Here is a 13545-nt window from a genome sequence, read left to right as displayed (position 1 = left end):
ATATAAGGGGTCTAAATAGTTATTGAATTTGAGTCATAAAATATAAACAAAATTCAGATTTAAAAGAGTAACTTATAAATAAAAATTTCAACTCAAAGTAGAATAAAAACTAGTTTTACTCTATATATATATGGTAGGACTATAGACTAGAGAGGATTTTACTTTATACTAGAACTAGATTAAGACCTATGCTAGAGCCAGATTGAAATTTATTTTATTTATATTATAATTTTTCTATAAAATATAATTTATGTGATTGTTTTTAAAAGTTTTTTTAGATAAAACTTTATCAAATAAAATCATATGCTAAATATGATGACTTAAAAAAGACACATATTTTGTAAGTTTTATATTGTTAATGATTCTAGATAAGTACATGTGCTACAACACTAGTTAAATTTTATTTTATACAAAAATTTGTATATTTTCTATTTTAAAATTAAATTTTAATAGGTTGTATATGTGAAGTTATTTATATGTGAAGTTATTTCAACAATGTATATTCGACATCAGGACTTGAATGTCATTATAAGACATAATTTTGTAAATTTGGTTTTTAAAAAGCTAGTTATTATATTATGAGTAATTTAATATATTGTTATACTTTTTAAAAATATATATTTGGTTTCATGAAATTCTTTCATTTTCATTCTTTCATATTATCGTGACATGTTATTAACATTGCTATAACAAATCAATTTAGAGTGTTTATAGTTTCTAACTTTTATATCAAGTTTCAATATGTTAAAAATATTTCAAAATAAATTATTTAAAGTTTCTTATATTATATCAAATTATAAAATTCAACAAAAAATATGAAATTGAATTTAAATATTCAAATTTTTACCCGTTACTCAGTAAAATTTTTAATTCACTAGATATTATTTAAAAATAATAATATTACTAAATATTTTATAGATTGAACAATTTATATTTGTTTAAAAAATTCAACTTATAATATATTCGGAAATAAAACTATTTTTTAATTATAATAAATAATATGATAATTTATTTGTTTCACAAAATAGATTCATATATAAAAATAAGGGGTGAAGTATAATGATTATTAACAAATTAATATGCTAAGTTAGATATCAAAAGATTTTATTTAATGAATAATTTAATAAAGAAAATTAATATGGTAATTTAGATGATATGATTCTTTTAGAATATTCTTTTTAAGATTTTCGGTATAACATATTTGTAACTAATTAATCTATTAATTAATGTATAACTTATTTGTAATCAACTTATTAAAATTATATAGTGTACAAAACAATGTTGTGTACTTCCGTTTTATTATAAAGGGGATTTAGAGGAAAATGTAAAGTGAAATTGGAATTTTTGTCGAGAACATGTGTTAATTTTGTTAGAATTTTTTTTTCATGTTGCACTAAAATAATTACATGCATATTCAGATATTTTAAATGATGATAGTAGTTACTTTTCATAAAAGAGTTATGGCATAATATTGTTGTCCAATCGATCATCAAACATAAAGGAGAAACATGGCGAGTACTTATCAAGTTTAAAGATAAAATTGTGCTAAACTCTCATATGTTAAATAGAGATTTGCTCACATTAAATAGATTTTGCTCTGTACAAATTTTGTATCTGTGACAGAAATTACTACCGAGACTGACTTGCATTTCCATTCGATTATATATATGTAGTAATTATAAATTTTTGTTGTTACTTTACTTCCTGAAAGTATGCTTTCAATTAAATCTACTAATCTAACTAACTGGTTATAAAATATTTCATTTGGATACAAAGGTATATATTAGAGCAACTACAACTACAATATTTACTTATAGATACAAAACCTATAACTATATGTATATATTTAATAAGTTTCTTTTAAGATATTAGGATATAATTTTTGTTTATTGATTATTGTTGTCTATTCTATTTTCCATGTAAAAATTTGAATACAACAAATAACTTCTTATAATTAAAAGAAGAGTACGTTTAGCAAAATGTCCGAAATGTTGTTTATAATTACAGAGATTGCCGCTGAATTATGTAAAAAGTTAGTTATTAAAATTGAAAGAGGCAATTTGGAGATAAACAAAATTCAAACCAATTACCCTACCCATTAAGCATTAGATCCGCGCGTTAATTCGTTTGCCCAGTGGGACTTCGCTAGTTTTGATTTCAACTATTCAATTTTCGCCAAAGCTTTGATTTGTTATCTGGCTGAAATAGGTCACATGTTTTTTAGGTTTATCTCTTAATGGGCTTCGTCTTGAACTAAAATTGCCGCACATAATCCAATGTTTCAAATAACAAAACGTTAATGAAAGAAAACTAAAAATCGTATCTTCTAAATTTTAGTCGATAACATCACCATCTTACCAAATATGCTTTCAAATTTCAATAATTCGCTCCCTAAATTATCGCAACATAATCTCCAAAACTTATTTATTGTTAGGATCATATATTCTAACCTTACCTTAAACCATTCATCATTCATTTATAATTGAGCGAAAAATCATCTTCTCTTAACTATATCCAAGATTTTATTGTTGCATGCAAAGTCTAAATGTTCCTCCAGTTTAACCTAATCACTAATCTACTTCTACTTATTACCTATAAATATAAGATTAAGGATCAAACACAAGCACAAAATCATCCTACAATTACCATTTCTCAAATACATGTCGATAAACATTTACATAGCAATGGCTGCATCCCATGCCTTTCTCCGAGATGTGAAGCCTTACAAGAGACTTCATGGAAAGTAGAAGTTAGGGTTCTTCATACCTGGAAAATGAATACAATAATATTTGGTGAGACCTTTGACAATTGTCAAATTCAATTCATTAGTTGTCAGGCCTAGCAAATCACAAGCATTCACAAAAGTATATTTTCATAAGATCATCTTTGTTCTTAGTTGATAATTTTTTTTTTTTTTTGAGAATCTGCTTATTGTAATCACATATCTACATGAACGTGTATACATTTTATTTAGTACTATGTCAACATAATTCACAATATTTTTTTTCTCATCTTTTTTATTTTATTTTATTTTGTAGACATCGCTCGACAAATCATGAATGCTAGTAAAGTTAATTAAACAACCATACTACTCCCAATCTATACGACATAAAGCAGTCAGTTAGACATTGATCCACCTAATTTTGCAGGATTATTTCTATAAAGTTTCTTACTATATAAGCGATAGATAGTGGTACTGGTACTAACCTTTTTCATGTGTTTTATATGGAACTGGTGTTGCTAATTTCTTCGCTCAAGAACATACTATCAATCTCTCCAGTACATATTTTGGAACCTCTGTGATAATATTAATCATTGATGAGTCCATGTTTAAAACAATATTTTTTATATGATAAACAAGATAAGATAATAAATTGCATTTCCGAATCAAATGTTTGAGATATTTATCATTTTTCTAATATAGTAATTTCACATACTTCATAAGATTGGATCTCATTTCAGACTTGGATCTGACATTAAATAACAAAATATAAGATCATCTTTTATTTTCTAATATAGTAAACCAAAAGTTTTGTACTGTGATGTATTGCATGTGTTGAATGGATGCGACTGCAGGTCTAAGAGCAAGGGCATCAGCGTCGACATGGGCCGTCCCCCAAGAGTTTTAGTTTTTAAATAAATGAAAAATGGCCCATTAACGAAGAAACGTATCTTCAAAGGGGACGTTTTTCGTTCGTCGACTTGGCCACGTGGTTGTTTCTGATTGGAAGAAGAAATAGTCTAGGGTAAACACAAAACAATTTTTTGAGACAAACTTCGCGACTTCTCTCTTCTATCTCGACGGCGAGCCGATCTTCTGTGTCTTCCGAAGGCGATCCGATCTTCTCACCGGAAGTTCTCGACGAATTCCCGTAGCCGATCTTCTCTCCGGAAGCTGGTCCGATCTTCACTCCCGAAGTTCTGTGTCTTCCGAAGCCGAGACGAGACGACCATCGTAGATTTCAAGCCGCGACGGTCTTCTATCTCTCCCGAAGCTTGTCTGGCGGTTCAATCGTCCGAAATAAGGTATTTTTTCTTCATCCAATTTGAGATATCGCTGATTATAGGTTCGCTGATTATCGCTGTTTATCGAAATAGGGTTATCGATTATTATCGAAATAGGGTTATCGAAATAGGGTTATCGATTCTCGAAATAGAGTTATCGATATAGGGTTATCGATTAGTCTATGATTATTATGGTCACTGATGTATAGGGTTATCGATTAGTCTCTGATTATTATGGTAATGATACTTAGGGTTATTGAATTAGTCTATGTGTATAGCTTGTTTCAATCGATTATTGTGTGATTTTTGATTTAGCTATAGTTTATTGTCTGTTTTGAACCCAACAAAAGTAGTTGTAACTATCGAATTAGTCTCTGTGTATAGCTTGTTTCAATCGATTATTGTGTGATATTTGATTTAGTTGTAAACTACTCTCTGGTTTTAACTCAACAAAAGTAGTTGTAAACTACCGGATTAGTCTCTGTGTATAGCTTGTTTCAATCGATTATTGTGTGATATTTGATTTAGTTGTAAACTACTTTGGTAGTAAGTCATAAAAGCTCAGATTCTCCGGCTAATGCTTGTTGTGTACTGTATATGAACTAGCTGGTTTGTTCATAGTGTCTTGTTTAGTCACATAAATTGAATGCATTTGTGAAGTGTACTTGTCATAAATTTTGATTAGACATTGGTTGTTAGGTCATTATGTTTTTTTACTTATTGCAAGTTATCTTTTAACCTACTAAACCCCAACCATCTTCTTTCTATCATAACCCCTTTTAACCTTCTTCTTCGACTATAAATCTCTTTCAGTTCTACTCGCTTATCCATTCTCTTCTCTACTCATTCTCTACTCATTCTCTACTCATTCTCTTATCTAATCCATTCTCTTCTCTACTCATTCTATAATCCCTTCTCTTCATAATGGATTCTACGAATCCATTATATCAGTCTTCTTCTTACTTAAACCTGCTTAACAGTCAAGAAGAAGGTGGGATTAATGTTGAAAACTTTCGCTGGGAAAGTTATCCACCTTCTGGACAGAGCAGCTCACAAATGCCTCCGCACAGCTCCCAACCTTCTGAGGCGCCAACTCTTTCTCAAGAAACACCATTGGAGCGAAAGGAGCGAAAGAAATGGGCTCCTGCTGATGATGAAGTCTTGATCTCCGCATGGCTCAACACTTCAAAGGATGCCATTGTTGCAAATCAACAAAAGGCAGGAAGCTTCTGAACAGAAGATGGTTATGTTAGAGAATGAAAATAGGTTTAGAAATGTAACAGATTGGCTGATTGTTGGTGTAATGGTTATTTTTGCAAGTGTTCTAGTTAGAGTGCTCATGTAATGTAATGACTCGGATGTTTATTTGGTGTTATCTAATTTTCTGTTTTGTAATGATACTTGTTGTTTTGTTATCTTCGATACTTGTTGTTTTACTATCACAGATACTTGTTGTTTCTGTCACGGAGCATTGTTGTTTTACTATCACGGATCAGTGTTGTTTTATTATCACGGGTTATCACAAGTCTTCCATTATATATATGCGACCCTATCAAACCAACAAAACATTCACACCAAACAATATCAAAGCAACAAAACAACAAGTTATTTTTTCCTTTCTCTTCAATATCTCCTTGTCTCTTCCTTTGTCTTTTTTTTTTATTTGAAATGGGATCATCTTCAAACCATTATCATTACCAAGGAGATGATAATCATTATCACTACCAAGGAGATGATGGTGATGATTTTGACGCTTATTTACAAAATATTTATGATGTCTCACATAATATCCCGGAACCAAATGAGCCAAACGAAAGGATTTTCATCGAGAGAAACCGAGAAGAAGGTCACAATAATCTTTGGAATGATTATTTCAGTGACACTCCAACCTATCCAGAAAATCTATTCCGGCGACGGTTTCGCATGCACAAGCCTTTGTTCATGCGTATTGTTCAACGTCTCTCTACCGAAATAGAGTATTTCCGCCAAACCCAGGATGCAACCGGACGGGCTAGTCTATCACCTATACAAAAATGTACTGCAGCAATTCGTCAATTGGCATATGGTAGTTCGTCTGACAGTGTTGACGAGTATATAAGAATTGGTGCTTCAACAGCTCGGAAATGTTTGCACGAGTTTACTGCCGGCATCATCCAACTGTTTGGAGATGAATACTTAAGACGTCCTACACCAGAGGACCTAGAAAGACTATATCAGAATGAACAGCGTGGATTTCCCGGGATGATTGGGAGCATTGACTGTATGCATTGGGAGTGGAAGAATTGTCCCACGGCTTGGAAAGGAATGTATTCACGATCAACCGGAAAACCTACAATCGTGTTGGAAGCGGTAGCTTCGTATGACCTCTGGATATGGCATGCCTTTTTTGGAGCTCCAGGTACTATGAACGATCTTAATATTCTTGATCGATATAATATTTTTGATGACATAATAACCGGTCAAGCTCCGGAAGTCAATTTCGTTGTAAACGGAAGGGAGTACAATTTGGCGTACTATCTCACTGATGGTATTTATCCAAATTGGGCCACTTTTATTCAATCTATCCGACTTCCACAAGGTATGAAAAAATCTCTCTTTTGTAAAAAACAAGAAGCTGTGCGGAAAGATGTTGAGCGTGCCTTTGGAGTCTTGCAAGCTAGATTCGCCATTATTAAAAATCCGTCTTGTTTATGGGATAAAAACAGAATGGCAAATGTTACAAGATCATGCATAATACTCCATAATATGATTGTCGAAGATGAACGACATACATACAGTTACCGAAACATTGTTTCTGAATTTCAACAAGGAGAACATGTGGATCAAACATATACCGTTGGTGCCGCCGTTGTGGGTTCAAATATCAGCGGTACGATTACTCGTCAAACAAGAATTCGGGATAAACAAGCTCATGACCAACTAAAACAAGATTTGATTGAGCATATTTGGACTAATTTTGGACATCTTCCATATAATGAAGATTGATTTATAAATTTCTATGAGTTGAAAAAAATGTTTGTTTTTGTTTTGATGTTTTTATGTTTTCTGTTATTAATTTCCTAATTGTATGTTTTTGTTTTTCAATTTTAAATTAATGTTTAAATTTTTAAAATATTATTATTTTATTCGGGGGACCAATTACAAATAGACACCAATGCTCTTACTAAAAATAAGAAACTTTCAAAATATTATTATTAAAATCGAGGGACCAAAAACTGTCCCCCACCAATGCCCTTGCTCTAAATACTTCAATAAAAATATATATATTTTATATATACTACCGTAGAATGATTTTCGGTGGATTAAAAATCATTAAATCCGATGTGGGACGGGTCTAGCATGACGATTTGAACTATTAAACCAACACTAAAACTTTTTATTTATTTCTTATATTATATATTTATAACCATAGTTTGGGATTAACTAAGTTACAAATTCTATCCATATTTATTATATGAATTACAAAATATGTCAATACGTCACAGAAAAAAAAAATATTATACCTCTCTAACTAAGAATTTAAAACTTAAAGATTAATATATATATATATATATATATTAAAAACACAATAAAATTAAATCGTCCCGCGGTACATCCTAATATTGTATTAAAAAATCTTCCATTTGTCTTTTATAATATCGTTGTAGCTATTGTCTGATTATCGTCTAATCAGCTGACTTTTTTGTGATTATGGTTTTGCTGGCTCTTGTTCAAGTTCTGCAAGAAATTGCTAAGAGAGTATATATAGAAAAGGTCTTTCTACACGATTTGGTATTTTCTTCTTGGTTTGAAGTTTGGATCTTCTTTCTCTCTTACAAATTTGAAAATTTATTATTTTCTTTACAAATACCATTTTTTTCATTAATAAACTCAGTGTTTTCTTTGTCGGTTGAAGCTTTCATGTTCTTGGATCAAGCATAGATTGGTAAAATGGAATTATGAATAAAAATGATATGTTGCATTATTTATTATATATCCGAAAATAGAATAACACTTCATAACATTTACTATCAATACACCTAACCTGAATCATACCTTTCTTCATATTTCCCTTCACAAAAAAAAAACCCTTATCTTATGGCTACCATCATCAACAGCTTCTTCAACTTTACCTTTCTTCTCCTCCTTAACAACACTCTTTCTAGTTTCTAGTTCCAAAAGCATCAATTTTGAGCTTCATTTCAGACACAAACATATAGGCAAATTCTTAAACACTTAAACAAATGAACTTGCTGACGTGTTACTAAATCGAAAAATGCATTTGCTGACGTGTTATTCTTAATTATCTTTATTTTCGGATTTCTTTCACATCTGATCAATTTTGTTAAACATTATTACCAAAACATCTTTTAGGAAACAAAATTCAACGATCAGTAGTTCTTATCTTTTAAGTTTATCAATAATGAAGGTTTTAAAGTCTTCTTTTGATTTTAGAGAGTTTTCTAATTTCCCACATTCACCTTACAAATATGAATGTGTGAGTGAGTGTGGTGTGTGGTTAATATTCATATCAAAAGATCAACAAAGGCTAGACTGGCGAATAAGACTTGTTCTTCATGTTGGTAAGAGAAGATATATAATGTATGTTGTTCAATTTTTTTTTTCGTCTGAATAATTCATTATAAACCAAACCAAAATTATTTTACAAGTTATTGAAACCATCTAATTAGATCTACCAAAAAAATGATAAGGATCGATAACAATCATCAGCAAATAAGGAGAGTCCAAAAAGTTGTCACCCAATAGTAACAAAACTCTCTTGATTGAACAAGTCTTGCAGCCATAGAGGATGCCCCACTGCAACGTATGATTGTATTCGATCCTCCCTAGTAACACTTTGAGCGATAAGAAATGCTCCCTTGTTTGCACTTCTATCCTCTTTCAAAAGTTTCCAAAAAGGTATCTGGTTTAAGCTTGCTAGCAAAATCTCAGATTGACACTTATAAGATGGCCAAGCTTCTGGTCTTAAGATAGCTTGTATCAGGTCTTTTTCCTCAGCAACGAGAATGACTCTTGTAATTTTGAGACTTCTGAGACTCTCTAGAACCCACAACCAGCATTCCAATTCCATCTCTTTTTTGGAATCTATAATAATGAAAGATCTTCTAGAATACAATAAAACTTTACCTTCAAAATTTTGGAGAACCCAAGCAGCCCCTCCTGAACACTTCACTTTATCCCAAGAGAAGGCGATATTACATTTTAACCAATGTCTATCTGGGGGTCGCCAACTTGATTTTATCGGTCTCTCACATGGAACCTCTTTTTGAGCTTCTTCTTCTTCCACTTGTTGTGCTTGGAACCACTGAGCCGAATCCTCTTTCATTTTCACTATCATCTGAGGAACCAAATAGGTCAATCCTTCGAAAACAAGATTGTTGCAGTTTTTCCAAAGGTGCCACAAAATCCAAGGGATAGTACGTCTCACATTACCTTCTCCTGGAGCTTTGATTGCTAACCTCAAGATGTAGTTTTGATAGAGGGAAAATTCACTAAAACCCGACTCTGGAGATGGAATATCAGAGAGAACCCAAACTTGTTTAGCTATGGGACAAATAAACAGTAAATGGTTGATTGACTCTCCTTCCATTCCACATATTTGACATCTCTGGTCTATAGTGATCCCTCTTGTCAAAAGTCTTTCTGCTACAGGTAGAGCTCCACTCATTGCTTTCCACATGAAAATATTTAATTTTGTTGGAGCGAGAGAATCCCAGATTAAGACTTTAATAGCGTTCAGGGAGGGTTGCCAAGTTGCCTCTTGGATGGATTCTGCATTATGTTCCTTAGCCGCGAGCCAATAGCCAGATCTTACTGAATATTCACCACTCTTATTGTGCTGCCAACACATGTAATCCGATGAGGAGACAACCGGTTTCACTAAAACTGAGTCCTCTCTCTGGAGTCACCATCCCAAAAGCCCGACCATTTACTAAAATTGAGTATGAGACTGAAGTTACACACAACATAACCAACTGATCCATCGAGGATGAAACCCCAATGCTACCAACAAAGCTTGTAGATAACTCCATTCCACTCGATCAAAGTCTTTGGACATGTCCGTCTTGACAGCCATAAAATCTTTCGAGGTAGAACCTTGTGTCCTCAGACTATCAACGATCTCATGCGCTATGATGATGTTATCAGATATCAGTCTCTCCGGAACGAAGGCAGATTGATTCGGGGAGACTATATCAGTGAGCAAGGGCTTGAGTCTGGCCACCATGATTTTCGAAATGATCTTGTACATCACTGAGCAGAGGCTGATCGGTCTCATTTCTGACATAAAAGAGGCATTTACCTTCTTAGGAATTAGACACAATTGGGTGTAGTTCCATTCTTTATCAAAATCCATCCTTGAAAAAGCTGAGAACCTCCTTTGTGATCTGGTCATTCCATCAGCTCTCGGAGCCCTGGAGGGACTGATATCAAAGACTGCAAGCCTGATTTCCTCTTTAGAGACCTCAACAATTAGAGAATCATTCATCTCATTTACTCTTGGAGCCATATCTTGGAAAAATTGGTGGTCCTCCTCAGATGGATATGAAGATGAGAACAAATTCTGAAAATAGGAAGCAACGACATCTCCTTTAGAGGCCTCTAATCTATGTGTCACCCCATCTTCATCAATAAGTTTCACCAGTGCGTTCTTATTCCTATCTGATTTGACAGAGCTGTGAAAATATTTGGTATTCTTATCTCCCGAATGAAGCCATTTATCCCTTGATTTCTGAGACCAATGAATCTCCTCCTCTCGATGAGCCAATACCATATCTCTCTTCAGAGTCGCCATTCTTGAAAAAGAAGGATGGTGAGAGGCATGTTACTTTTTGATATCTGCTTGAATACTGTTTATTTTGACCTCAGAGTTTGTAACATTTTCTCTTTTCCAGATACTGAGAGTCTTCCGGCATCTTCGAAGACTTTTTGTAGCTCTCTGACCATACAACGAAGAAGAAGCAAACCAGGCTTTCCCAATAGACTCTTTGACCATCGGTTTATTCAGGAGTCTCTTATCAAACCGAAAAGATCCTCCTCTATAGGAGTCCTGAGATGAGACCAATAAAACCAAGACTGGTCGATGATCAAATCCCTTTTTTTCTAGGAAAGCTTGGTTGGCTGCCGGGAATGACTTGAACCAATCATTGTTGCCAAAACACCTATCCAACTTACTTTAGATCCAGAGATCTCCTCTTCTTCCTCCCCACGTATAACCATTGCCCGTACTAGCAAGTTCCACCATTCCACAAGCCTTTAGCATTTCTGCAAAATCCACAAAAGAAGCTTCATTTCTTCTAGGACCTCCCAATTTCTCTCCATTGTGAAGGATCTCATTAAAGTCTCCTATCATACACCAGTCCTCTTGCCTTGGAATACCGATCCTAGTATGTCTTTCCCACACTTCATTTCTGAGACTGCTATTAGGATTCCCATATACACAAGATAGAAAAAACTTTAAGCCCCCCATATTTACCTTAAGGTCTATGACATTCTTATCTACAAACAGAAACTCAACCTCCACCCCTTTCTTCCAAAATAAAGCTAGACCCCCACACCTTCCTACTGGATTCACCGTATATACATGATCAAAACCCAACCAAGTTTGAATATCTACAATCGTATCTCTTGTATTCATCGTCTCCATTAAGAACATGATCTCAGGAAAATATTTTTTACAAATTTCCATGAGACGTTGACTGTCAAGTCTTGAGGCCGTCCCAATCCTTGGCAGTTCCAGCTTAGAATGCTCATTAGATAATGGACAGTCCCCCAATTGGGACTACCTCATTTTTTTTGCGCCTAGCAACTTTTTGACCTTCCTTGTTTTTTGTCACTCCTTTCCTCTTCTCAATAACTTCTTCTTGTGAGCCTGGTTTGAAGGAGACATATCCGGAGACATTTTGGATATCCAAAGGTTTAGGGGTTCTTCTTTTAACGTAGGGTCGTTTCCTTCCAGTCCCTTTTCTAGACTTTGTCCCGGAAGGGCCAGCTTCATTGAAGCCAACCGCATAAGCCGTTGGACAAGTCTGAAAGTCCGAGGAGGACATAGAATACGCAACCAGAGAAGCTCGATCAAACCCTCCTACAAGATCCAAGGACTGCACTCTGTTTCTTTCTGCCTGAATGGCCCCTTCCATTAGTTTCCCGCTACCTCCTGAGCTTGAAGAAACATGTGAAGACAAGTCTGTAGAGTCATAACCAAAGACCAGGCCTTTCTGTCTATTATAATCTGAAGAGATAATCGGTGCAGGCTCCAGACGAAGGATTGTTTTCTGAGCAATTGGATCCTTTTCTGCTTCAGATACTGATTTCCTGACTTTCTCTACTCTGAGGGCTTTTTCTTCATCAGTAGCTAATCTCAGATACTGTCTCATACCTTCTAGGACATCTGGAGCTATTTTTGGTCTTCCTAGGATTGGATGAAGCCCCAATTGATCCTCCCTTAAGACACCAAACAGGGGATCATCCTCTTTGATGACCAAAGCTGGCTTGACCTTATCAACCTTTCGACCCAACTTCTTGTCAATAAGCTGATCTTGAATTTTCTTGTGAAGCAGGGGACAATCCTCATCTACATGGGTGAGCCTTTGACAATTGTAGCATCTCTTCTGAACCCTCTCATAGAAGAAGAAAACCGTTGTAGATAAACCTTTCAGCAGATTAATGACCTTTGATTTTCGTAGCGGCTTCGAGACATCAAAGCGGACTTTGACACGAACAAAATTCTTATTCTGGGGTTGATTAGGATCAAAAACAACTTCCAGGACTTGACCTACCAACTCACCTAGAAGAGTAATTGCATCCTTCGTGTAGTAATTGATAGGAATATTTCTTATTTGCACCCAGAGAGGAACAAATTGGAGAGAATCCGAAGATGGGTTTTCCGACCACCTTTCCAAAGCCAGACCCCATTCATCGTAAGATTGAAAGCCTTTCTCCAAGACTTCAATCAAATCGTGCTCCTCTTTAAAGATAAACTGGAAGCGTTCCTTTGACAGAGCTACTCCACGAACTCTTCCTATCTTCTGCCATTTCCTTGGCATATTGAATATCAATCTGGACATACTCTGACTCTTGGGATTCAGGAGTTTACCGATTAGACTCAGAACATTTTTCTCCCCAGAACTGAGTTGAGGAAGATCCGACATGTCAAACGGGACATCTTCTTCCTCCAGAGACATAGCTGTCATAGCTTTATCCATCGCAGCCGACATACTGATTAAACCTTTCGAGAACTAAAAGACTAGATCTGAAACTTTTAACACTAGAACTCTTAAAATAAACTGCAGATTTCCAAAACTAGAGCCCCCACGAAAATGAAGTAGGAATAATAGAGGAAAAGAGAGAAAAACCGAGATATCCGACTCAAGCCGTTCTTGAAGGGAATAAGAACAAACTCTAGCCGTCAATAAATTTTACTCAAATAAATCGAAAAACAGATGAAAACGGTGAATTTTACACTTAAAATACTCTATCAAAAAAAGAGGATACTAAGCATAAAAGAGGGATTTCTTTTTTTTTTTTTGTTTTTTAAAGACG

At 34.3% G+C, this 13545-nt stretch overlaps 2 protein-coding genes across 2 annotated transcripts; both read right to left on the bottom strand.

Moving 5' to 3' along the window:
• Positions 1 to 8740: 8740 nt before the first annotated feature.
• Positions 8741 to 10798, bottom strand: LOC104704701 (uncharacterized). Its single transcript, XM_087458531.1, has 2 exons — positions 10013 to 10798; positions 8741 to 9904 (listed from the first exon to the last, which is right to left on the bottom strand). Exons 1-2 carry the CDS (start codon positions 10796 to 10798, stop codon positions 8741 to 8743), a joined length of 1950 nt encoding a protein of 649 aa, XP_087314657.1.
• A 958-nt stretch (positions 10799 to 11756) lies between these two features.
• On the bottom strand, positions 11757 to 13220 carry LOC147941482 (uncharacterized). The gene has a single exon (XM_087458530.1). The coding sequence runs from the start codon at positions 13218 to 13220 to the stop codon at positions 11757 to 11759; it is 1464 nt and encodes a 487-aa protein (XP_087314656.1).
• Positions 13221 to 13545: the final 325 nt, after the last annotated feature.

This window comes from Camelina sativa, chromosome 7 (genome assembly GCF_030686135.1).
Source record: "Camelina sativa cultivar CO46 ecotype springtype chromosome 7, ASM3068613v1".
Taxonomy (NCBI): Eukaryota; Viridiplantae; Streptophyta; class Magnoliopsida; order Brassicales; family Brassicaceae; genus Camelina; species Camelina sativa.
Note: the sequence above shows the minus strand (reverse complement) of the source record. Positions and strands in the feature narration are given on the sequence as shown.